Below are 27,239 nucleotides of genomic sequence, written 5' to 3'. Positions count from 1 at the left end.
GAAAGCCTGAGCTGGCTCAGAGAGCTGCAAGTAAAACAGCTTCAACCAACACTACAATCACAGAGTTTGAAGGACAAAAAAAAAATCAATAAGAAAGGGCGAACTACTGCAGCCAATTACACAGAGAAAGCAGTCACTGAAGTGCAAGTGAGGATCATGTACCTTTAGATTTTTTCATGCTCCCGGTTTCTGAAACACTTAATGAGCTCCCAGATATTTCTTCAGAGGTCTGGTCTAAGAGTGTGCTGGTGTCCCACTGCTGGCTGCCATTCTCCAAACCCCAGGTCTTGTGGGTGCTTTGCTGTGGGTCAGTACCAGGAACTCTTTCTGAAGCACTCAATGGCTGCTTTTTATCAGAGGTGATTTTTGCAACAGCTTCCTCCACCGTGGGTGGATCTGCTTCCCTGCAGGAGCTGTCCATGGCTGCAGCATAGTCCATCATCAGTGAAGCTTCACTGTCCTGAGATAAAGAGGTCTGCCCAGTGGAAATAAGAGACAACACTGACACAAGTCATCCTGCTGGAGAAAAACCTCCCTGCAAGAGTTATTTTAACTCTTTATACTTGTATTGCTCAGGACCATCATAGCTCTACTGAAGGACAGGAGCATTTAGCAAAGTTTTGATCATGTTACAAAGGCCAAATGAGTGAAAAAATTAAGTAAATGCCTTCCACCTATCTCTGGCCCCACTGCAAATAACAGGACTCCCCTACATGTGCTGCTGTAATGAAGTGTCAGCACACCCAGAGAATCTTTTGGTCCTTTTAAAAAAATTAACATCAAAACATTTCATCTTGTCTCATTGTTTGCCCTCCCTCTGCAACAGAGACCAGAGAACCAGAGGTTTTTCAGAGGGTTTTAACAGCTTTGCAAAAAAGTAGAACAATCTCTCATACTTTTTCAGAGCATCGTCCCTACATGGGTGAAACAGAGAAGGATTATCCTCTCTTCTCACCTAAATTGATTTTCCCAAATCCCTAACACCAAGGACACTATGCATTTTTAGTCAGGCTGTCAAATCTAACAATCAGAACCCAACACCCTGATTTGGCTTAACTTAAACAGTCACAGAAAAAACCTGGCACACAAAACTGGATTCTGCAGAGACAGCAGAAGCAGAAAAGTCAGTGCAGAAAAGGCTTTACAGAACTAAGCATTAACTCTAAGTGCTGTTTTCTGCTCTACCTTGGACACCCCTGATATGATAATGGTGCTTTTCTTCCGAGGAGACTTCAGCTTCTGCTTTGCAGACTCACTCAGCTGCCTGATGGCTGCTTCTGCCACAGGGTCAGTGCCATTCAGTACCAGCAGCTCTGGAAAGAAAGGATCATTTCAGAGGGGAGAAGGAAAAACAGGGAAAAAAAAAACCAAACCAAAGCAGAGACAGGCAGAGTTTGTCCTTGACTTAAAATTCACAGAAATGGCATCAACACCATAAACTTGCCAATTCACCATCCAGCCATCAGTCCTATTTTTCCCTCCTGTCACCCATTTTTGGAGAAAAGGTACCAAAACGTCACTCACAAACCCCTTCCATGAGAACAAAGGAGGTTCTGGAAGCCTGGACAAAACACCCCATTATTTCAATGCATTGCTACCCTGTGGTGACAGTGGGAACATCATGAGTTACCACAGTCCTGAAGAACCACAGGTTCTGACATGGTACAAGGCTGCCTACACATGATGCCACTTCCTCAGGTAGCTTTTTTGTTATTTTGCTCCTTTTCCAGACCTCCCTGCTCAGCATTTCCAGTTTTGCTATGGCACTGTGATAGGGTGGGGAAGGCAAAGTAGCTGCCTCCAAATCCTGTAAAGTCCATCCCCTTTTCCCCTCCAACCACTGCACAGGAATATAAAACTTTCTGTATAAAATGCTCTTTAGTGACAAACAAGTTTATTTTTAAGCATGGCCCTTTCTGGCTTCTAGGACACAAATACACATTAATCAAATTCATCAAGCTCAGGAACAAACAAGGCTAAGGAAGTCAACAAGACAAAAATCCCCAAGTTTAATTGCCTGAGGTGGACTTTTCTGGCAAGAGTTTGAACAACAACAAAAAGAAGAGAGGCAGGAATAGCACCAGTGTTAACGAAATTGAGCAGTGCCTTTTGTTACTGGGACAGTAATGTAACAAAAGATGAGGCCTAGAATTAAGAATATGTGTGCATGCCTGCACAGTCATCTCAAATCTTGACTTTTTCCATCTCCTCAGCCTCTGCATTAATTCTCAGTGTTGTCATCACTCAGAATTATGGCACAGACACAGCATCTTTTCCAGAGTGCTTCCTGCTATTTTGCCATGATGTTTTAATAACTTTTACCTAAGTAACTGCCATACCAAAAGCTCCTTTGTATTTCTTTCCTTTGGCTTTTGTTCTAATGATTAATTCTTCCTGCAGTACTGTATAAACACTTCACAGAAATCCCCCTGCACTCCCAATAAAAACATTGTCCATAACAGTATGGAATAAGCAGCCTCTAGGTGAGTTTTCCAGCAAGTGTTTTGTGTCTTCAAGCCCATAAACACTTCAGAGAGTCAACTCAGAAGTCTTGCACTATCTTAACATTTCACAAATTGATGTAGTAATACCACACTCCCTCATGGTTCAGAGTATTTCTTATCCTGGAGATGGGAAAAGATCCAAGTGCTGTTACAGCTATTCATGGTTACTGCTTCTTACCCTTCCCCAGATTTGTTGGCCAATACATTTCTGTCTCTCAGAAACCTCCTGGCTGTGCCAGGAGCAGCCCAGATCATCTCCACATTGTCCATTCCCCACTCAGACCTGTACAAAGCCAACTGAACTCCACGCCAGGTGCCACTGGCAGCCACACTGGGTCACATCTGTCACCTCCCTTGCCCACAAAGCCACTGAAAGGTTCAGTGGTGACCACACACAGGACTGAAAAATGTGCTGAAGATTTGGAGCTGCAACTTGAAAAGGTAAATTCCCCAGAGATAAAATCAGGTTTACATGCAATTGAAAGTGAATTTATAATTATTGTCAATGTCACCTGACACTTTGAAGGTGACAGGTATCCAGATGACTTAGGAAGGTGGACAAATGGGTACAGCAAGCCCAAAAAAGCCCAGTGGCAGGACTAGGAAGAGAATTGAGTCTTCCTTACATCAGTCCAGCCTCTGCCTTCTCTTCAGACACAGGGGACTTAGAGGTACATGTCACAGGGTTTTAATTTAGTGCAGCATCCTCTGTGCCTTTATGAAAGGAGGCATCTTTCATTCAAAAGTAAGAGAAAAAAAATTACTTTTGGCTTTTCTGCAGTCTCCTCCCCTCTCTAAGCCACAGCTCATTGTTATTTAATCAAAACCAGTAATTTAAATTGCCAATTAAAACCAGACTTTTACTGCAAGGCTGCCATACCCCAAACCACAGTGCTTTGTAACATAAACAGCCCAGTGCTGCTGACAGGCAGCAGCCACATGGGCTGGCTGTCATTTTATCAGGACATTAATCCCATGTGCAGAACAGAGAAATGCTCTCCTTAGCAGCTTCAAACATTTTTATTACCTGTATCTGAAGATGACAAAGTTTTGCTGACTGGAGCACCATGGGAATGGAGGGCTTCAACAGTGAAATCCTTTTCAGTCACCTTTACTTTAACTGGAGTTTTCACAGGAGAATCTGAGGACCAAGTTTTTTGGTTATTTGAATTGGTCAAGACATTTTTTATTACATTACTAAGAGTTTATTACATTGGTCATGCCTGTTCCAATCATAAATGTTTGAGAATATTGTTTAATAGAAATTCTCAACACATGTTCTGTGGTAAACCTGACCCCAAAAGGCCAGTGAAGTGTGAGAATTTCTTTAAACTTTTTAAAATGTTTAAAACATTAAAGAATTAAAACATTCTACTGTAATCCATTAGACAACACTCACTTAAGTAAAAGATTTGTTTTAACAACTTAAAAGAACACAGATCTTTGTGATGCTTCACACCAAGACTGTTCACGGGTTTTACTTTTATAATTTTCCCAAGAAACATTGGAAAATCTGCTCCTGAAGGACATGCTGAAAATGATTTTATCACCAGGTAACACCAGCCTTCATCAGAGATGATAACACAGATCAGGGTTAGAGGGCACAGGATGGTTTGTTATCAGCAAACCTCTGAGAGTCTGATGTATTTGTCCTGTGAAAAACCACCCACCAAAAATCCATCCCTTCTACATTATCACACCGTGATGAAGATTTAGAGCACATATTAAAAGAAATATTAACTGTTCCTATTGTAAGAAACAAGTTTTTGTGAAAATGAAAAACCTGATTCTGGAGAATACAAACAACAACCCCACTCCAGCACATCAGGGAACTCTGGAAAATGGAGCTTTCCTGCCATCCCAGTGCCTCTCCTGGTACCCATGGAGGGAACACAGGAAGGTCTGACCTGTGCTCAGGGGGGATGCTCTCCCTTCCAAGCGAGGTTTGGTTCTCACAGCAGTGACAGTGGTGACCACAGTCCCGCAGGGCATCACAGTGCGATCCTTCTCGATCTTGGTGGCCAGCACTGGGGAGGAGACCTGCCTTGCCTTCAGCTCACTGGGTTCTATAAAAGAGAACTAAGGAGACAGAAAAACACCCCTCAGAAGCACAGTCAGGCAAGAAGGACATTACTTCTAGCTGGTACTCCTTCAAGGTTTTTGCTGAGCCAAACTCAAGAGTTAATTCTTTCGATAAAACACAAACACCCTGCAATCAGAACAGGCTGCTCTGACTCAGCCACAAGTCCAAGCACGAGATGAGCATTCCCAAGCACTTCCAGAAGTGAAAGATCCACCCCAATTCCCACCCCCAGGCCCAGCAGTACCTCTGCACTGATGGATCCCAGCCCTGGCTCCGAGCTGCTCTCCCTGGCCCCGCTGGTCAGAGCAAAGCTGTGCTGGCCAGAGGGTTGTTTCCTGAACAGGTCTAGAGGTACAGTCACCTTCCCAGATAAAGGACCTGCAAGAATAAAATCAACAAGGTCAGCCCACATCTAAGCTGCCAGGATGTGTAAGGGAGAGAATACAGGAAGGGAGGAGAAATATTCAGGCGAAAAATTGCAATAACTGGTTCTACACCACGGGGCAGAGAAGTGGGATTTTACAGCTTTTTTTCCTATTTTATGTCTATTCCTCAGCCTAGCCTAGTACTGTGTAACAAGAAAGAATGGAACCATGAAATATTACTTATTTAGTGTTGTTTCTGGCCATTATTTTTCTCTTTATATGAGGAATGTCTAGGGGAAAAAAGGAAGGTTCTTGGACAATCTCCATAACCAGTTCCTGCATTGTTCATTTCAGAGGACAATCTGGATTCCTGGTTAACTGGTGCATCACAACAATGATGTTTCTTAATTTGAACTTTAATAAAACTTCAGCAATTCTCTTGCTCCTCTCTCCCCTGACTTTATCAGCTCCACTAGACCAGAACAAATTATTAGCAAAGGTACTGCATGATTTCAGAGATGAAATGCTAGTTTTCTGTGCAAAGCAGAATGTTTAAAAACAATAAATTCCTACACTTTAGTGGCCTTTTGGGGTCAGGTTACCATAAAACACGTGCTGAGAAATTGTATTAAGTGATTTTCTCAAACAGGTACAATTTGTACAGGCATAACAGGTGTAATAAACTCTTGTCTATGCCTGTGTTATACAAGTAGGGATCTACATTACAGTCACATAACTCATTATATCATTAATATGATTCTATTTTTCAGTCTTCTATTAAAGTTTTTTGAAGAACAGCTCAGCAGGTAAGGAGGGGCAGAGGGGGAGGAAGAGAATTGTCAGTGCAATCCACTGGAACCTTTTTCTTCAAGAAACCAGGCTGAAAGTTAGGATGGAGAACATTCCTGGTGGAGTTTGACAGACTAAAGATGCTTAGGTACAGTCAAGACTACATTTTGTCCAAGAAAAACATAAGTTCATGGACTCCATATACATTTTTTTTTAAATAAAAAATAGCATCCATATCAGAGAATTTTTTTAAAGCTTTTGACTTTCCAATCCCTCCAATAATCACATATCATAAGTAAGGTATTGCACAACTTTGTATATCTAGATTATTAAAAATAATTCTGAAACAACAGAATCGAATTGTAAAAATGTTTGAGCCCTTATGTTTTATATTTAATCCAACATAATGAGAATTGGAGTGTTTTACACCTGATTGTGATTTTCATACCTGAATTGTCAGGCAGTCTCTGGGACTTAAAAAGAAGGATTTACAATTAACCCCCATGATTCCCCTTCAGCCACAGAAAGAACTCAAAAGCTTAACTTGAAACCAAAAAGCTTCACAGTGGATCTGTTAAGATGTTTAGAAGATGGAAAAATACAGGATATCAGCACCTGGAAGACTCTTGACAATCTAGAAAGAAACCCAAAGATTCTCTATAACCTTAACCCAGGCCATGACAGAGGCACCTGGTGTATTCTCCTCCCACCCATGATTACTCATGGTGGATCTCACTGTTTCTGTGGGCATCCAGAAATAAAAGGAGACTTCTGTCAACACTCAGCAAAGCTCACACACTGACCATGCAAAACAACTCAGTCTCAATACTTACTATCCAACTTCCCATCTTCTGCTATTTGCAGTTGCAATGCTTTTGATTTGGCACTTAGTTCACTGTGAAAGAAATAAAACCATGTTAGGTGCTTGCAGGCCAAGCAAATTTTGCTTCCCACGTAGTTTTTCCCCTTTCCCCAGCTTTTCTCAGCCCTCTCCAAGCCAAACACTGCACTTTGCAGGTGGGTAAGAGTGACTAAAGGATCACAGTCAGAAAACCATTGCCTGGGTCCCTCCCCCACTTTTGCACAGGTTCAATTTGCTGAATTTCAGAGGTTTTTTTCTTCTCCCCAGGAGCTGACAAATGCTGCCCTCCAAGCTGAAGATGGCTCCTAGTCTGACTGCTACACCACAGCACCAAAAAGCTTTGTTTCTGCTGGCAGGACCAAATTTGTAAGTCAAGATGTTGGAAAAGCCTCAATCAACATCCCTGTCAAAGTAGGAAAGTGTCCTGCAAAAACAGGACAGATGCAAGAAAATGAAAGTAATTAGAGCTTTAAATGAGAAGAGTCAGTATCACTTCTTCAAAACAAGAATCAAGGATGCTGCAAGCCAACAAGAATGAGTTTCTGAATGACAAAACCCAGGTGAACTACTCTCAGAATTACACGTATGGTACTTCCTAAGATGGACTAGACAACAGATACAAACCCTTTCCTCTGAGACACCGAAGTAAACTGGGTACTACTGGTTCCTACTGAGGAACCCTCCTGTAAAAGTTTATTTTAAACCCTTCTCAGCAGGCGTTCTGCCAAAAACCCCAAGGGCATGCAAACATGTATTTTTCATTTTGCTATGTCTCTGTTTCAGGCTGGTGTGATCCTGGCTGCAGACACTCTACCTCCACTAGATGCTGTGGCACATAATCTATGCAGCAGATTTTAAGTTTTTCCCTACCATTTTCACCCTTCCTGCACCCCAAAACTTGGAAAGGAGCACCTTGATGGCACTACTGCTGCTTTGCCATGAAGCCAAAGCAGAGCCTGACACGGTGGTCAGTACAGTGGTGCTCAGAGTGGAGGATATTTTTGGCTCTGAAGAAAGAAAAAGGCAGAGGTTTGTGTGTGGAAACTTGAAAGAAGTTCAAACCCCCTGCCAAAATCCTCATCATTTATCTGTAAAAGCCCCCGAGCTTACCTCATGCACTTCTGAAAAGCAGTGTGGAAACCCCAGCATTATTCCTAGTGTCAAGGCCAAATTCCAGTCAAGTTAATCACATCCTGCCTGCCCTCTCTCAGCCCTTTCATTTGGAAAAGGGTATTATTCTTACAAACTTCCTGTCCCAAACTGCTGGGAACTTGTCTGCTCTGTAACTGAGCACGGGTGCTGTCCCACCAACAGATGGCTGAAGTGGATCACAGACCCAGAGGCTGAAGCACTTTGTGATACTTAATAAAACAAAGTGCATCAGTGACTCCTCCCTTTCATAAACTCATGCACCTCAGAAGCCATTTTTGTTCTGCTGTTAGAAAGTGAAAATAAAAATAGTTTTACACTTTTGACCTTATTTACAGCAGCTGTGTGAATCACAGAATACTGTGTAGGCCGCCTGAAAGTCCCTTGTTTTGTTCTACAGGAAAAAGAAAATCTAGTTAAGTTTTACACTCCCTTTTTACTCATGGCCACCATTCTTTTAGATGGTCAATTTTTTTTGTACATTTGCTTTTTCCACTCAGGGAAGGGAATGGAGAGACATTAGATTACCTCAAACTCAGTTTTCACAGTAAAGTGAGTTCAAAACCTTGCCTGCACTTCTTTTCTGGCACTGCAGGGAAGCCTGAGGTGATTTACTATGCCTGTGACTGCTGTCGTCTACTGGAACCATGTACCCACCATGGAACATCTAGAGATCTGTATCTCATATCCATGCAGAGGGTAATTAGATATCCTGAAGTCCCTACCAGCTCCAGATTTCTCTGAGGCCACACAGAGAAAGGCCAAGAATGGACCTATTTCAAAATGCTTTTCTTCTCTCACACAGTTCAAGAAAAAAGCTGCTTAAGTGTAAAAGTATTCCCAGTAGGTAAGTTACTTACAAGATAAACTCTTCCTTCCAAAAGGGATGTGCAGCATTTTTGGCTACAGAGCTGGAAAACTTCTGCATAGGGTCATTCAACTGAACTATACACACAAGGTCTGTGCTGCCTGTAAGGGCAAGAAAAATCAATAGCCAGTTATTAATGCTCTGTCACCGAGAGGCCACTTACTGAAAAGAAACCTCCTTCCTTGCACGTTGCACTTTTGAACAGACTTTTGCAGACACTTTCTCACCCTCCCACGGAATACATGCCTTCCCTTGGTTTGTACACCGAGGACATTCATGGCAAAGGTCACCATTGCATCACTGCTGTCTTATGAGCTACCCTACATGCTGTGAAACATGACAGCCCAATTTAAATCCTCCCATGAAGCAATAAAATGCAGGCATAAAACGATCCAAAAAGATGGGGAGACAAAGAGTGAGCAGGTGATGTTGTGGGTGTGAGGCAGGGAGGGAGTAAAGCTGCTTTCAGCTGCTTTAAAAAAAACAGAAATTTTCTAAGTTCCTCCTGGCCACAGTCACAGTGATTTATTTGGACGTGAAAATAAGCTTTTTCTGCTGGCAAGTGACTGATGACAGCAGTGCTAATTCACAATGGTTTGTGCACTGTGGTTTTTAACAAGTTTTAAAGCACTGCTGCAGACTTATCTCTGCCTTGATCTCGGAATTCGATAGTGTTGCAAATTGGCATATTAAGAGTAGTTACACTGTGCTCCAAGGGGAAATAGTTTACCAGACTGTTCCTCTTAAAACAGTTTCTTTAATATGCCTTTCACAGCATCAGAAATCATTTAAACCCAGACTTCCAACACATCAAGGAGAGCAACAAAAAGCTCAGTACTGACTGTGTGCAGAGCAAACAAAAGATGTTGCCCCCAGGTCTCCAGAAGAATCTGGGTTTGTATTTGCTCTGAGCAGCTCTCAGTTGTTCTCTGGGGATGCTCTGGGGCCGTGGATCAGGCACAGAGGCAGCCCGGGCCTGGCAAGGTGATTAAGGAGACAAAGCACTGTGTACACACAGCTTATTTGGGATCCAAGCTGAGCCCAGAGTAAGCAGCTGAGCTGCTCTGAGCTCACGGACCTGGGCTGGTTTCTGCTCCCCCAGCCATGTGTCTCTGAGCCTGGTCCTGCTGCCACGTCCCCAGCCCAGGGCAGGGACCCTGCACAGCCCTGCCTGGAAGCAAACCTGAGCCACAAACCAACTGCACCAACAGGGTATTGCAGCTTTTCTGCCATGGACACTCTGCTGTAAACAGTTAACTCCATTTTCCTTACCAGCAGAAATCACTTTTGCCCTAAAGGATTCCCTGTAGATCATGTAGTACAAAATCTAGGGTGATTTTTGTTTACATACACAAACTAATGGAATAAAAACAGGCACAGCCCATAAGGAGAGACCAGTTCTGCCACTGGGGACTCACCAGCTGAATTAAGATACTGACAGGAGAGCCAGAGCTCCTATAAACCCTGTCAGCATCCATCAATCATCCATGGTTTCATCAGCACAGACGAGCTGCCCCTCCCCAGCCCCCTGTGTACCTGTGCAGGTTATCCTGAAATACTGCACAGTCCCAAGGAGCCTGAGTTCCAACAGGGTAATTCATTATTGCAAGGGAGAGCCAGGAAAAGGGAAGGGAATATTAATTAAAAGTCAGCAAGTTATGTCCAGAGGCTAGCACCTTTCCAGCTGTGCAGGATTCCCACTGGATTTCAAGTGCACCAGTTAAACCCCATTATAAAGCTTTATTTCTCATATTCAGTTCCAAATATTTACACTCCAGGAGCTGCTGGGGAACCAGCAAAATTCCCTCCATCTCCTATCAGAAAAGCAAATAGGGATTTTGCCTCCCAACATGTTTTTCCAGAGCAGAGCATATGAATTGTCTCTTTTTCCTCTCATTTTTAGGGAAGGTGCAGTGATTCTCAGAAGGGGAATCTTCTGTGCACTATATGCACACAAAGCTATCTCATCTCATGACTTTTAGAGTGAGGCCAAAATGACCCAATCTTTTGGAAAGTTTAGCTTGCACTACAAAATTGTAGAGTAATAAATCATAGAATGGTTTGGGTTGGAAGGGACCTTAAAGATCAATTTCATTCCAAACCTCTTGCCGTGGGCTGGGACACTTTCCACTAGACTGGGTTGCAGTTGCCAGCATAGTTTTATTGATATAGGACATTTCACAGCCAAGAGTTCCAGAATTGCTTTAAAAATAATTTGTTTTTTTTTAAAAAAAACCAAAAAACCTCCGCAGAGATTTTTAGGGGGATCACTTCCAACGAGGATGAGCAAAGCAGCATTATGCTTTATGCATTACTCTAGGGCAGAAACCTCATTACCTCTAACTGAAAAAGAGGAGAACAGCAAGTAGGATATATTTATCTGAAACTACTGCCTTGCCCAATTTAGCAGCCACAAGCTTCCATTAAAAATACTGTTAGGGAATTGTTTTGTGGCCATAAATAACAGAGCTTCCAAATCTGTATTTCTGCTGACAGAATCTGAGCTGTGCTTGCTCATGCCTCAATCAGTGACAGAGACGTGCCTGCACTTGGAAAAGTCTGAGTACCTGCAAGACAGGCCTGGTGCTGCTTTCCAAACCCAACACTAACTTCACTAGGCAGTGACCTCTTTCTTGGCTTCACTCCCCACTCAAAAGAGGCACCTTCTTCCTTTACCTGCAGACCTATCAGGGGAAAATGTCCTGACAACTAAAAAAATCACCTTTCAAGAGTTTCTAATAAAGAAAGTAAATACAGTTTGAGATGCATCTGTAAACCACTCTAAAGTAAAGAAAAATAAGGTAGCATTGAATCAAGCCAATGTCATTGCCAGCAACTAATGGAGAGTTGGATTTGAGCCCCTCATCTTGGGTACAGCCAAAATGAGAACTTTTAGAAATTAAAACTAAAAGCCAGAAAATAATCAGCCAGCTTTATAGATGTGGTCATTTCAATCTGTTTTCAGCAATGATGGATTTCTGTACAAGAACGAGATCTTTAAATACTCAAATAAATTAATATATGCATTAAGTCAGCACTGGTACAGGTTGCCCAGAGAAGCTTTGGCTGGCCCATCTCAGGGAATACTCAAGGCCAGGCTGGATGGGGCTTGGAGCTGCCTGGAATAGTGGAAAGTGGGATAATGTCCCTGCCCATGGCAGGGGGTGGAATGAGATGAGCTTTAAGGTCCCTTCCAACCCAAACCACTCTGTGATTCTATGAAGTCTATTTCTCAGAATGCAGCAATTTCTTAAACCACCTTTTGAGAGTAGGCTGTAAACCCTGAACTTCCACATTATCTCACCTGAAAGGAAAGGAAAAAAAACCCCAACCCTGGGCCTGCCCAAAACGGAGCAGCAGCACCTGGGCTGTGTTACCTGCAGCACGGAGATCACTCAGCTTCACCTCGATGTTCCTCACCAGCAGCCTGAGCTCGTGAGCCCTCGGAGGTTTGGGAGGACTTGTGCCCTGAGGGAGAAGGCTCGTGTTCTGTACATTCTGCAAGAGGCAACCAGGACAAGGGGCACTGTGCACATGCCAGCACCAAACCCTTGTGTCACACAAGGGAAGCAGAGCTGAGCTGGGCTGGAACACCAGCAAGGAGCTGCACAAGAGGTGTGACCACAAAACCTCCACTGCCATGGGCTGTGTTGTTCCAAACGTGTGTCCCAGCTCGTTCCTGCCACTGGACACTGTTAAACTTACTCATTTGTGAGCCATGGATATATGCTAAAAGCATGAAGCAGAAGGACACTTCTCAGAAAATTTTGGAAGGAATGAGCCTTACCTGAACCTCCTTTGTATCTGCAGGCCTCACACTCAACACTACAGATGGAGAAGCTGAGCTGAAGAGGTTCTTCAAGACATCTCTGAGCGTTTCAGATATTGCACATGTCCCTGCTGTCTGTTCCTATGAGGAAACAAACAGGCTTCTCAAAACTCAGAAGTTGTTGGGGAAAAAATTAATTTGGTATATATCTAAACCACCATAGCCATCAAACATTAACTTTGTCAGAGGGAGACACGTGGTTTCTGTTGCCAACAACAGAATTTTAACAACAGATCATGCAAAGAATTACTTAAATTTCTCCATTAGACATTAAAGGAAAGCTAGACATAAACACTGAAAAATTCATGCTGTTCTGAGAGTTAGGAGGGCACAGCTATTATCCACAAAACCAGAAGTTTCTGTGACAGTTTTTACCTTATGATGGTGTTTTAAAGATTCTGCACTGCTCTGTACTCCCTGAGAGAGCAGATCAGGTCAGCAGATAAGCAGATCTGTTCCACTGATTTAATGGGAGTTATGCCAGCCTGCAACAGCTGAGAAGAAACTAATCCTGTGCTGCACTGAAAAAAAAATATTATAGCATCTCCTGGAGGTCTCCAACCTTGCTGAAAAGAGCAGTGTGTGGACAGAGTCATGCTGCTCTGGGGCACTGAGATGTAGTTTGCTCATAAAAAAAATCTCACGACCATCTGTGCTTAGCACCACAACCTCAGAGGGGTCAGAACACACCACAGAATTTTGTGTGCACACATTGTAGCTTCACATGATTAATTCTAAGGTGTATGAAGAGAGTGAACTGCCCCTGCCCTCCCTGTGCTCCTGGAGAATGCCTGCTTCTCACACTATGCTCTTCAGGAATTTTCTTCTGCTCAGTAACCTACAGGGCACAGATTTTTACATCAAGCTGTCCCAGAAAAGACAGGCTGAAACACAACAGCTCTGAAATCTCGGTGAGGTTTCTTTTCAAAAGGAAAGACTGAAGTAGGAGACAAAGATCTGACCTAAAAAGAGAGGACCCATCCATCTTTTCTCATCTGATACCACATTGAGAGACTTCACTGACCTGCACTTTGCACAACAGGTCAAACAGATTGGGAATAACAGCCCTTTCCCAGCTACCCAGGTGCTACAGAAACATTTAGGGTGCTTCACAAAAAAATCCCAGAAATGCTGTGTACAGAAATCCTGTTGTACGGCCTTCTTACCTAACTGGCCTCTGATGACATGCTCAAAACATACAACAGCATTCATACAACAGCAGTCCCACAAAAATCTGCTGCATTTACACCGTGTGCCCTCAAACAACCACCAAGGAAACAGAAAATACTCATTCACTTCAATAAAGCAAATTAGTAAATTAGCTTCTTAAAGCCTCAGTAACAGCAATTTCATCAGTTAAGTTATTTAAATAAGCAGATAAATTGTGGTTAGTCTTCATTGTTTTGGAGGTAATTTCCCTCCCTTTCTCTTGCTTAAATTGTAAATCCCAGTTGCCTCTCGTGCTTTGCCATCAGCCTAACGTGACATCTGTTATTTAATAGTAACAACAGCAACCTCAGTCACTGGACTTCTGTTCGTAGGTATTTGCTCTTGTTTCCATAGTTATTTGGAAAGGAGATTGATTAAAGAGCCTCCTGTCAGCTCTGCCTCATTTTCAGCCACGCTTTTTTTGGGAAAAACTCTCCACCACAACTCCCTCGACAAGACAAGCCATAGTGGCTTACCTGCCACCCCAAAATGATAAACAGGTTTCACTTTGGGTTTGACTTGGGCTAGGGCTGTACACACCACAGCCAGCCTGGGGCACATCAGCACATGAAGTCACCTTGTGTAAATCCAAACCCTACCAGTAAGCCAAGTTGCCCAACACAGCTCAGGTTTACACAGCCATTACCAAAAGAAAATTGGTTATTATACCCAGCTCGTGTGATGTCAAAACCACTGTGGAGATAATCACAAGTAATTAAAGGTATTTATTTGTACACACAGTATTGCTTCCCAAAGAGGAAAAAAACAAGACACAAAAGCTGACAGTGAAGTTTAGAAGCTGAAGCAATTTCTAAGGTGTAGCTTGCTCACAGGTTTTAGCCCTTTGTTCACTGCCTCTCCTCTTCCATAAGTGCTAATACAAACTTCAAAGTGAAAATAAAGCCCTCTAACGAATAAAGAACTTAACAGGCTCATTCTAAAAATGCAGGCAAAGCAGAACAGGTGCAACTCTGCAGAGCTGGACTTGGGAACCTCTCAAAAAGCTGATTGTGAAGTCCAGTGACTCCAGAGTCTTCTGTGTTTGTCAGGAAGGATTTAATACTTAATGACTGTTCAAATGTGGATAATCAACATGCCACCCCAGCATATGAAGGTCATTTAGATGCTACGTGTGCATGGTAAAACCTATATTAAAACATTTCAAAAGGCTTGTCTGTCTTTAGTTATGAGTTTCACATTTTTATGGACAAAAGCTGTGGTAATAAATTATTACGATTGTAGCTCTCTCAGTACAGGTCTTTAGAAGCAGGTCTACCATAAACTTAACTTTTAACAAGGCCTTCAATAAAGAAAACAACTTCACAAAACACAAACAAGTCTTCCCCCACAGTTGTAAGAAACAGTTAAATCACCACATTTGTGCCAAAAATAAAAATTGTGAAGAGGATGTGCCAAAAAGAAAAAATTGTGAACTCTTGCAGGGGATGTCCCAATGAATCAGTGCTCGTATACAAAGATCAGGTGCAAGTCCAAAAGCATCAAAATATTTTTAGATCATCCTTCATTTCCTTAAATTACTGTATTTTTTACAGCTGTTTCTGATCTATTGTTGTCAGATTTCAAAACTGGTTTAAATTAGGGAAGGAGCAACATTTTAATTACTTTGATGGAAATACCATTTCAACTGGGTTTTTTAAAAATTATTTTAGAAGTATTCTGAGAGAAGGTATTTAGGAACAGACATTTTTCACACTTTGTATTTGGTAAAAGATGTTTGCAAAGTCATTTGTCTGTCAAATACAGACTTTATTTCAGTAATCTTGAGAGGTGTTGCTGGATTTCAGAGATGTAGGGGTTTGATAGATTACTCATGGCAGATGCATTTTGGACCAAAGGGATGGAGACCCACCTGCTCTACCACTACAACAAATAAAACTTACTGACTGACCTCCTGCACTGCTGGCTGGATTTCAAAGTTGATTTCATCGGTGTTAATGAGGAACCACTCAACTTTGACATCTTCTCCTTTGTCTTTCACATAGAGCTGAAGCTGTGGACAGGAAAAGAGTTATTGTAGAGTGTTGTGGTGTCCTGTAAGGAAATTGTAGGTCAATCTCCACACTAAGGATCAGCACAGGAAGAATAGCACCAGTTTCTGAGTGGGTAACTTCAAAGAGACACTCTAAGGAGGCAGAAGCTGCTTAAGCTTTGAGAGTGCATGCCAGTTAAAAAAGGGAATTCTTCTAGATATCCAAGTAGCCTACCCAACATGTTATTTACGGCCAGTCTCCTGAAGAGGCAGCTTAATTTCTGTATTTACCACTTGCCCCAGAGGGCAAACAAAAGGAAGGGAAGAGAGAACAACACTCAAGGCTTTACCTGCAGGTGGACTGGGGACAGCTTCACAAAATACGACTGAGGTTCGGCAGCCGCGGGCGGGGGGGCTGAGACAGCAACGAGGAATTTAACAGAATCTCCCACAACATTGCAAGAAACCACCTGGAGAAAGGAAAAGGATAAGGGGAAACGAAGGGAAAAACAAATTAGCCTTCTGAAGGTCTGGTGAAGGCAAGAAAGAAAATAAGAAAGGAATTCAGGCCAGTAGAATTATGCTGAGTTGCACAGGTGGGAAATTACTAAGTGATTTCATTCATGTTCCCACCTCCTCTGCACATTCTTCTAAAAGCACAAAATTCAAGTGTTCAAATCTGTACATGAAATTGAATACCTGCAAATTATGGCATTTCCCAAAATTTCTTTTGTATTGTTACCTAAGGACAAGGACTCCTTTCCATTTCACAGACCTGTGTATTAAAAGCTCCAAGAGGGCAAAAATGTTTGCTCTTGTTCCTCTTCTGCTCTGATCTAAGTAGCCTACAACAGGACAGCTGATTTACCACACAATCTTTACCTTAGTGGCATCCTACAAATATGAGACTTTGGTATAAACCTACTGCTACAGCTGAGGATTCTGTCTGAATAATTCCTGCTCTCAGTGGGACAGGAAGGAGCAGGAGCCTTTAAGAATTTATTCAAGCCTTGACCAAACCAAGAAAGGCCCTGAAATGTGGTGACAAAGCTAAATGTCTGGGAAAAGTCTGAGTGCCACTTGACTGCAATACACGTTTAGGAGCAGTAATTTAACTTGTTATCACACTGAGTTTGTAAACAGTGGAGAGTTTTTGCTCCCTCCCCCCTCTGCAAACTGAGCGAGCTGCTGGAGCTGCCATGCAGAATTCCTGGAGTGTGCAGAAATTCCTGGAGGATTCCTGGCGGGGCAGGAAAGCCCATGGGGTGGAAGTCAGAAATTATTCATCACACCACAGAGGCGTGTTTGTTTTGCAAACAGATGTGCTGGTCGAGGAGAGCTGCTTGTCACCATCCCTCTGTGGCTGCTGTCCCCACAGCCCCACTGTGGGAAGGACAGCTGGGCTCTCCCGACACTGACTCAGGCAGAGGGAACCAGGTCAATGCAATGCACGGACAAATAACTGCCTGCAAGATTTGTCTGACAAAAACTCTGCATGGTGCTATTAAATTGTGTTTGTGCACTTACTGCTCCACTTCTGGGCACTGGAATTGAAGCTGAAAGCTTTGAAAGGAATCATGTACCTCCTGGAAGATCCTTATCAGGCTCTCTTTAAATACATTTCATCTCCCTGGGCTCTCTGGGGTACATTTTAAGGATGGCCAGGGCTTTATCAAGGGCCTGAGTACATCCATTAAGGTAGAGACTTAATTACAAAGAAGCAGGGGGTGGGGAGGTGGATATGACAAATAAAAATCCCAACCACACCCACAAGCAATAAGATTTGCCTTTTCAGGTTATGTCTTTGCAAATTATAGTTTAGAAGTGGACAAATCAGTTTTCCTCAGCTCTCCCCTTTACCGAAGTCCAGATTCCTTCAGAAGTGATTTCTGACCTTAAACCCACACAAACAACACTAATACCCAGTATTATGGTAAAATATAAAGGATTTTTAATAGCTAACAGGAACAAAGAACCCAGCTGCTTGTTTTACTTGTACTTGAGATGAAACAGAATCACTCCTTTCATTCAAAGTAATTGACACAATGACTCTTTAAAGACTTCGAAAAGGAAAAGGTTCTTCCCTCTTTTTTGAGGGAAGAAGAGGAAAAAGGACAGGTCTGATGCAAAAGCTGCTGACACTTCCATATCCTAAATGCAGAGTTTTATCATCCACACATTTTTTTTTCACACATCCACAGGAAGTTCAGTGCATTCAGAACAAGTTGGACTTGCTGTACATGCAATGCAGAGCCATTCATCTGGAATTTCTGGATGTCCAAGAGCCAAGGTTGCCAGGTACGTGGCTGATTAATGTTTTTAAAAGAAATAAAAGTGTGGCCAGAGAGCTGGAGATGAGTTCATGCGCCACTTGTTTCTTAATCATGTTTATTTCCAAGTAAAGGATGCAAACAGACACTGCAGGTGGTGGAACTTTCATTTTTCTGTCCGCATTTTGTCAAGAGATGCTAAATCAGTTTTTTCGATATTTTTTACCTTTCATTTCAAAGCCCAAACCAGTGGAGTTTGGACTTTTAGTCTCCTTGATTAATTTATTTTCTGCCAATGACATCTACTAAGCTCTACTCCTCTTCTGCCCTCATTTTTTCTGAAAAAACTGTGATATTCACATACAGCCGCCTGTCAATTCTTAATCCAATCATGTTTGCAAATGGAAAATAATATGTATTTATGTCAGGTGAATTTGTTCTGGGAGCAGGATGGGTGATGGAGTCAGAATACTGAGAGAAGCAGAACTCTGGGCTAGAATTTGAAGAGAAAGCAGCTTTGTTTTCATCTGTGATGCTGCCACAAGTGGTGAAAAGGTGATTAAAGAGACTGCAAGTGCTGCTTCCCTTGCTGAGTGACATGCCTTTAGAAGTGCAGCAAGTGAATTTGATAGACCCAAGCAGAAATATGTAGGCCATTTCCCCCATGGCAGGCACACAAAGAATAACACTGAAGCTTCCCGTGCTCTGCTCCTTCTCCCCCTTCCTCACTCCAACCTGCTTCTCCAATTCATTTTCTCTGCACAGATGAAGAGCTGCAGAAGGGAGGGCCAGGCAAAGCACCCCTTTCTGGTTGGCAGGGGGAGAAAGAGGAAGGATGGGTGTCCACAAGAAAACAGAGGAACCTGGACTGAAAGGAAGATAATTCTCCTGCAATTTCATTTATATTCCTCATTCTCTCTCCCACTCCCCTTACCAGAGACATCCCCAGTTAGCAACCCTTTGTGTTTTAGTCTAGAAAACCTGTCACTTTTGTAACAAACTGCTCTTGAAAAATCAAGCCCTGCACAGCAGCTGGGACCAGCTGAACTCCCAGAGGGGTCACCCCCAGCTCCCTCTTGTGATCCTAAGTCTGGACAGGACACATCTCCTAAATTAGCAGGAATAGGGGGAGGTGAAGTAGCAGCACAAAGAAACCAAGATGAAGGTATTTTCTCCCTCCAGCATCTCCCTTGGCACAAACACCCTTCTCTCCACGTGCTTTGGGGATCTCCCATGGAAGGAGGTCCCAGCCCCTCCTCAGGTACCTTTGTGCTCTGCCATTCCTCCCCACACACAGCTGGTACTTCATCACCCCACTGGCAGGGTTATTCCTGCTGTTTCCAGCCTCTCCTCTTCATCCCTGACCTGACATCCTCATGATGGGATGAGCTGCAGTGGCCAGAACTCCCAGACCTGGTTGGGCTCAGTTCCTCACCTGGGAACACTGGTACCCAGCTCCTCTGAGCTGCAGATGCTGTCACACAACGTGCTCACACATATCTAAAACTTACAATTATCCTAAAACCAATTCTCTTCCAGATAAACAAGTGCAGGAACAAAGGAGACTGAAAAGGCACTGTGGTTTGAGCAAGACTGTTTTCCTGAGAAAGCCGAGTGTCCACACAGCTATCGAGTATTTGTGTACTCACAGCTATTAAAACCCTTCCCCTGCTTTGCCCTCCCCCTCTATATTCAGACTTTTTCCCTTTGCAGTTCCTCTGGACAGGCTCCAGAATCTCAGTTTTTTCCCTCCTGAAGTAGCAGCAGAAGCTGCTTCATCTCAAGCAGCACCATAATGCTCCTCACACACGGTGTCCTCTCGCCTGGAGGTTTCAATTTTGGCACTGGCACCCCATTAATTGGTGCATTTCACATTCCCTTTTCTTCATTCTTCCCTCCCCAAGTGCAGCAGCAGGTTCCCTCCCTGAGCTGAAGGGCAGTGACTTCAGGGGGAAGTTCTGATGGGGAACATTTCCCTCACCTTCCCCACTGAGCACACTACATGTGTTTGTAAAACCCCAGCAGCAGGGGCCTTGATTGCCTTCTTTGTTTGTTTTCTAGAAGGAAATTAATTTTACTGCACTTGGTATTTACTTTCAGAAAGAGCAGGTTACTTGAGGTTACTCAGTAGTATGTAAATAATACAAATATTTAACATTTTCACAAGAAAATAAGAATCAACCATAAGGCAGCCACACAGTGAAAGTTGCCTTGATCTCCCTGTAAGATTTAGGACCCTCACAATTTCCCATATGTCTCACAGGGTACTACTATGAGCAGGCTCTTATTTTTGGCATGGAAAACTGATCTTGTCAATGCCCATACAGACAGTTTGTGTGCTCGGCTGAAAACCTCACCACAAGAAAATTTTTCAGGTCAAAACTTCTGCCTTTTGACAGTCATTAGCACTCAGCTGCTCAGAAGAATTTCATGATCTTCTTGGTTACCAGAGCCAATTCCTTCATTTCTTGAGGGGGTTTCTCCACCTTCTTCACCCAAACAATTGACCAAATGACCAGAGCAAATGAAGGGGAGATGACAAATGCAATGTCTAACCCAGGCACAGGCAGGTGTGGATTTTTAGCAGTCAGTACCAAACTGAATTTGCCTGTAAATAAACTGAAAACCTCAGACCAGTTTCCCAAATGGTGGTAAACACCACGGTGAAGGCAGGGTGAGGGATGGACTCAGTCAGCAACAGAAACAAAGCAGAAGTTGATGGAACATGTGAATTTATCCACTCCTTTGAGACCAACACATTCAAATTCAAATAGGTGGAAAAAATGGGGAGTGAGGGAATAAAATAAACAAGCAGTGAGTACAAGGAGACAGGGCAGGAAGAATTTTCAATCCACATAATAAGTTAAAATGAACATCAAACATTGCAAAGACAGGAAGCATTACTTGTATTTCAGAAAGGGGAATACAAATCAATACCAGAACCAGAATTGCTAGTTTGGCCTCAGTATCATGCAAGCTTTCCAAACCATCTGAGACACAGCACAGCTGAAGACACAGAGACCAAGAGGAGACAGAAAAAACCCCGGGAGAGGTTTGCCAGTTTGTGCTGTGGTAGCTTGGAGAATAACTCACTTGCAGAAACAGTTCCCCTGTGTCAGGGTGCTAAGGCTTCCCTGATCCCTGTGCCAAGCTGGCAGATGTGGCACAAGCCTATAGGAGGCCCACACACGTCTGCAGGAGCAGCTGGAAGACACAGAGCCAAACCCAGGATCACCTTTGCTCCAGTGAAGCAAACAAACCCCCACACTCTCCCTCTGACAGGGCACTCAGTTCTGAAGAAGGTTAGATCATAATGTTGTCTTGTTTACTTCTGTAGCCTCACCCCACTAACAATTAATCTTGTACTCCATCACTCTCCCATTAAGGTGAACTGGGATGTTTGAAAGGGAGAGTATAGTACAGTGAGCTGGAAACAGGTTACCAAGGATTCTTTCAGACACCAAACCTATTGCACAGTTGAAGTCCAAAATACCCCAGGAGAAACTTGAAAGAAAATATGATGCTCAGGAAAGCAAGCTGGGAAGTAGCAACATAAAGGAAGATTAGGTCATCACACAGGAAAGCTGCAAGACCTTGAAACGTAGGAGGGGAATGCAATACAAAATACACAGTGTGTGTGTGTGTGTGTGTGTGTAAGAATTAACAGCTACTGCTCACACAAAGGACAGCTTATCACTGAGAGCACCATAGGGAGAGAGACCTTGATGCAACAAGGCACTCACAGTGTGAAGCAGCCACAGGAGAGGCAGATTGGAGCCCAAAACCCCTCAGGAAAATACTTCCAGAGACTAAAAAAAGCTGCCTCCTTGTATTGTGAGACGTCACCTGTAGGGCTGTGTGGCCCTTCAGCCATCAGGTTCAAAAATACGGATTTAATTGGAGCTGCTGCTGATAATGGGTGCATAGGAGAGACTTAGGACAGCAGTGTAAAGGGAGATTTAAGGACCAACTTAGTAGGCAAGCTAAACAAAAGCTGGAAGGAAATATAATCCCTTCATAATACATTTACTGACAGCAAGCAACATGGAAGAAGTCAACACATTAAGAAGAATGGATTGTATTAGTGCAAAAACTTAAAAAAGCCAAGGAAAAAATCTCCATGGGTCATAATTCCAACTAGGCTTGTAAAAAAACCCCAGTCATTAAAGAAGCAAAGATATGGCATGGCTTTCAAAGCCAAATGGGAAGTTAAAAGACAACAGGAACTGAACATCACGGTCAGGGTAGTTCACCCCACCAAAAATAATCAGAAATAAACACACTTACATAACTAGGAATGGTCCCAGTTAGGAGTGCAGCAGTGACACTAAAGGAATGGCACTCTGAAGGAATTTTACCCCTTTCCTTTTGAGCATAAAGCAGAAAAAGAAGAGAGACTTCTGTCACAGCCTGCTCCATCCAAACCCTCTGTGCCAAGACTCCAGCAAGAGAATCTTCTTTTTTGTTGCCTTTTTTGTTGCTGTTTCTGTTGTTAAGTTCAAGTCCTCTGGAAATAGACTGCACTAATGGAAAGGCTGGCAGTAAAAGCTAAGGCTAAGAATATTTCTAATGTTTACTTTATTAAACCAAAACAACCAATGCCACACAATGAAAACAGGCCACTTCATTCTATATATTTAGGCTCTGGCCCAAAATCGGAGTGAAGGCAACACACAAATGGAGGCTTTATCAAGGGGCAGTGTGGTGTAACCTTCAGCCACAGAGCAGCTCTGTTCCTATCACCACAGCTTGGGCCAAGCTGAGAAGCAGCAGCATTCCCACCATGTCTGCAGCACTGCACTGTGCAGCACACACCAATTTCTGTCAGAACTTTGAGTTTGGGCAAGCTGCAGAGAGAGGTTTTCCATTTCACACACAAACATTAAGAGTTTGAAGAGGACAGGGAAAAAAGAAAACACCAAAAAAAAAAAAATCCAAACAACCAAACAACCTTGGTATTACCTCAGGAAATACAGGACACAATTATCATATAAGAGAACTCCTGAGGTGTTTAGAGAAAGGTATGCATTTAAAGCAGAAGGAAAAGTAGCTACCAGACTGCCATTCTAAGGTTATTACACCCTGTAATTCAAATAAGTAATCAGGTTGTACCTTAACAGAAGGAATAAGAATGATTCAGAGAACTTTTTCCAGCTGTGGACAAGACTATTGAAATGGGTTTTGGCCCAGTTCAGAAGAACACAGTGTATGAAAACAAACCTGTTTTATTCCAATAAATTTTAAAATGTGCTTCTATTGGTCTAAGCTGTTTTGAAACCATGTCAGATTTCTGTCTGCAGTGTAACACCTTGACTAAGATGCCAGAATGGCTCAGCCCAGCCCTGCCTGTCCCTTCCAGCAACATTTTAGACACTGCACTGCGAGACACCAGTTTTTTGTGCTGTTATTTGCCAACTTTTATTTCTAACAGCTCTCCCTCAGGTCCTGGCTTCACACATGACACAGCACATCACTTTCAGACCTAGCAGTGCCCTCTCCTTACAATTTCCCATCGTGGCATCTTCCAGTGGCACAGAATAACATTTGTGCCAACCCCACAGCCCTACCAAGTCCAGTCTCTCCAGCCCCATTGCTGGGACAAGGGACCACTGGCACTGAAATAAATTCTTTAAAAAAGGAAGAAAATAAGTACACAAACAGCTTTACATGTTAACAATCCCCAGCTGCCACGCAGTCAGGGTGTGTCACTAAGTTGTGTATCAGGCAGATAAGCATGCATAGTTTTCAAAGGAATCATAGTAGAGCTGCTTAGCATCTAAATCAGACGAGCAAAGCAAAATAAGAAAGCAAAACTAAAAGAAAAGCATTAGCCTAATTTGATGCAGGTGCCAGTACTTACAGTCACTAGGACAAAAATGCAGGAGCTATCATTGCTAATAAACATATATAGATTTTTCCCCCTTTTAATGCATTTTTACTGTTCCAAGAGCCACATAGTTCTGCCTTATTTTAATTTCACAGGCACTGATTCACCTCCCAGTGTTTGTAGTGGGAGAGGAGGAAAGAAATCACTTGCTCCTCACTGAATACAGGGTCCAGCAGATCAAGACTTCACCCTCAGGACTCTGCACCTGTTCCACTGATCCTTACTCAGCTCCCACTTAGGAAGCAAACCTGTCATTAGCCACACAAACAGCAAGAGGCAGACAAAGATGTTTGCCTGTCCCAGAAGACAAATTTCTTTCTTCTCAATGAAGTTCCCACTACACACATCAGCAATAGGATGGGGAAGCATCATCAGGACTGTGGAGGTGGGGGAGAGGGCGGCTCCATGAGCTCATTGAGGGCGTAGCTATAAACTTGGCATAACCGTGGTTATTGTGCATTTGGTGGAAACCCTGGAGCACGTTCTGCTCACAACGTGCAAAAGAAGAGAATCAATGCAGAGAGTTTGCACAGGTTCTTTACAGAGGCAGCCTCTTACCTGCCTCGACAAACACAGGTCAAGGGTACAGATCTATTGACAAATAAAAGTTCCACTGATACTAATAAAACATTTCCTGACTCGAAGTACACTGAAAGGCAACAAATCCAAAGTTTACCTTCTCTCCAGCTGACTTTACAACACTGGTAACTTCTTTAACTGCTAGCTCAAGTGGTTCTGCTGGGTCATCTTCCTCAAATGTGAGCAATTGAGAATCCTAAGAAACAAGAAAAAGAAGAAGCATCATTAGGTGATGAGCCCATCAGTTGAAAACAAGTGATAAAAATGCACTGCCAGTCAAGTCCCTGGAATTGCAAATGTATGTCAAAACTTCCATGTATTAATTGCATGACACCTCACTACATAATACAGGGTAGAGCCTGAAAACATATACTTAGGACATAACTATGGGCCTAATCATAAGTCATCCTTCCCTGTAGTAGAATATCAAGGTACACAGTGCAGAGCCAAGTCTGTGAACAGCAACAGGGTTCAGCAAAACTGCTGTTCTTCAGCAAAGATTTATCAGTGCTGCAGTTTGAAACAGCGTGTTTGGTTTGGCCCACTAATACAGCTGCAGCAGGCCACGCCAAAACTAAGAAACTCCAAATATCATCTTGCAGAGGTGAGGAAAGAAGCCTTCCCCTGCCCAGCCCTCCTCATCAGCGAAGGCAGACAGTGATGACAGACACTCAGTCTTCACACAGACAGCAAGGCGAAGGCAGCCTTTGGGCACTGAGGTCATACCTTCAGAAGCATCAGCACCGCATTCTTCACCTGCTACCCACACCGAGCGCTCAGCCCCGCTTCCCTCATCACCCGAGGCTGTTTTGCACGCAGGAATTTCATTAGCTTCGTGCTGCTGACATTGTTTTGGGAGGCTGACAGCACACTGCAGTGCCAGGCGCTGAACTCCTGGCTCCCTGCTCATCTGGGCAGGGAGGGTGTGCGTGTCCCTGACCAAGGGGCTTTTCCCTCTGGTCAGGGACAGGAAGCTGCCACTGGTGTCTGGTCACTTTCCGTTCCCAGCACCTGTGTTCAAGCTGTCTGGACCCTTCTCTTCCACAAGTGCAGGGCAAACCAAGCTCTTCTCTCTTCTCAACCGCACCACGCAATTTGAAAGGGCGGACAAAGTATTTTCTTTCTGCTGCCCAACTTACAATGATATTTGGAAAGTGTTAATTTTTATTCCTTATCTTTCACACACACATGCTGCCCCACTCTTCCTTCTTCCCCAGCCTGCTCCCCGACACGTAAAGAAGGAACCTCTTGGTCTAAGACGCACGAAAATTCAGAGACCTGGGGACATACCACTTCCTAGAGTTTATCTTCAGCATTCTGCACTGACACGACAAGGGTTCAGTCCTCAGGACAAGGAAATCAGCTTGCCACAGCCTCACCTAACCTCCTCACCTCACATACCATTAGACACCAACGCGCTGCATGCCACGCTGCGCCTTTTTCAGGAAGGGCAGGTTAGGATGGGAAGGAATGCCACGTTTAGCGCATCCTCCCTGACCCGGGTCACAGACCAAACCCTGAGCATCCCATGCACCATACCGCGGGCTCGGAGGAGCCCTTGGAATTCCACCACACACACACACACACATCGGTTCAGCAGGGCCTGAGGAACGACTGGGGAAGCCCAGCTCTGGGAATTATTTGCCGAAGGACGGGCCGCAGGCCCAGGCCAGGAAGTTTCCATTGTTTCCTTCTCCCCACGGCCGAACAATGTTATCGGCGGAGCGAACCCCTGCCAGGGGCTGCGGGGGTCGGGGCTTTCCTTCCTCTCCATCCCTCCCCGCTCCCACTCCGTGCCTCTGGCCAGCTCCCTGCTAAGCAGCCACCAAACACGCACGTGTAAATACACATGGAGGGTCAGGAACACACCCGGTACATCCCTGCAGCAAGTCCCGGCGTCCCTAGAGCCGCTCCTCGCAGCGGGGAGCGCCCGGAGCCGCGATGCCCCACGGCCGGGACGCGCTGGCCCCATCGCGGCGGGCGTGGAGAAGCCGCCGCCGGGCATCCCCCGTCCCTTCCCTCCCTTCCCTTCCCTTCCCTTCCTCCGGCCGCCCATCCATCACCTGCAGCCCGGCACTCACCGCCCGCTCCGCCGCCTCGGCTCGGAGCGCCGCCACCCAGGCCCGCCGCCACTGCCGCCTCCAGCTGCCCCGCGACAGCGCCCAGGCCAGCACCGAGCCGCCCTCCTCCAGCAGCTCGTCCCGCTGCTCCGCCGGAGCGGCGGCCGCCGGCGGCGCCGGGCGGCCCCTCCGCAGCGCCAGCAGCGCGTACTGCACCAGGTACACGGCCAGCGTGGCCAGCGCCGCCACGAAGAGGGCGACCAGCGCGCCCCAGCGCAGCTCGGCCAGCCCGCCCGGCAGCCACGCCATGGCTGACCATAATGGGGCCCCGCCACTCCGGAGCCGTGCGAGGCGCGCCCGGCGGGGAGCGGCGGCCGCAGCCCCGCGCAGCGCTCGCTCGACCCGCGGGCGCCGGCGCAGGGACCCGACCCGGCTGCCCTGGGACGCGCCGCGCTGCCCCGCCCGCCCGCGGCACAGTCCCCGCCCCGGGGCGGTGGAGAAGGGGCCCGGCCCCGGCCGCAGGCACGGCCCCGGTGCCGGCTCTGGCTCCTGCCCAGCGCTGCCGGCGTGGGGGCGGTTGCTCGGCCCGCCGCGTCCTGCAGCGTGGCGGTGATGGGCACCTGGTGCCCTCGGGGATACGACAAGGTCATGATGTGCTTCTGGTACTCTGCAGTGAAGGAGATGGGGATGCTCGGGATGGGCACCTGGTACCCTGGAGTGAAGGAGATGGGGATGCTCGGGATAGGCACCTGGTACCCTGGAGTGAAGGGGATGGGGATGCTCGGGATGGGCACC

At 44.8% G+C, this 27,239-nt stretch overlaps 1 protein-coding gene across 2 annotated transcripts in view; it reads right to left on the bottom strand.

Moving 5' to 3' along the window:
• C2CD2 (C2 calcium dependent domain containing 2) overlaps nt 1-26,864 on the bottom strand; it is a 36,670-nt gene extending 9,806 nt beyond the window's left edge. Inside the window, exons 1-13 of one of the 2 annotated variants that reach the window (XM_014880628.2) lie at nt 26,466-26,864; nt 24,482-24,580; nt 15,999-16,118; nt 15,568-15,669; nt 12,408-12,530; nt 11,998-12,088; nt 8,613-8,721; nt 6,575-6,636; nt 4,832-4,965; nt 4,412-4,583; nt 3,532-3,645; nt 1,186-1,313; nt 163-475 (exon numbers count right to left, since the gene is read on the bottom strand). In XM_014880628.2, the coding sequence (XP_014736114.2) occupies nt 163-475; nt 1,186-1,313; nt 3,532-3,645; nt 4,412-4,583; nt 4,832-4,965; nt 6,575-6,636; nt 8,613-8,721; nt 11,998-12,088; nt 12,408-12,530; nt 15,568-15,669; nt 15,999-16,118; nt 24,482-24,580; nt 26,466-26,753 (1,855 nt within the window). In that variant the 5' untranslated portion in view covers nt 26,754-26,864. Of the gene's footprint in view, nt 1-162; nt 476-1,185; nt 1,314-3,531; nt 3,646-4,411; nt 4,584-4,831; nt 4,966-6,574; nt 6,637-8,612; nt 8,722-11,997; nt 12,119-12,407; nt 12,531-15,567; nt 15,670-15,998; nt 16,119-24,481; nt 24,581-26,465 lie in introns of both variants that reach the window. The other variant, XM_014880627.2, reaches the window with a different exon arrangement.
• Between the last annotated feature and the right edge of the window lie 375 nt (nt 26,865-27,239).

This window comes from Sturnus vulgaris, chromosome 2 (genome assembly GCF_052056855.1).
Source record: "Sturnus vulgaris isolate bStuVul1 chromosome 2, bStuVul1.hap1, whole genome shotgun sequence".
Taxonomy (NCBI): domain Eukaryota; kingdom Metazoa; phylum Chordata; class Aves; order Passeriformes; family Sturnidae; genus Sturnus; species Sturnus vulgaris.
This window is presented reverse-complemented; position numbering and strand designations above follow the sequence as displayed.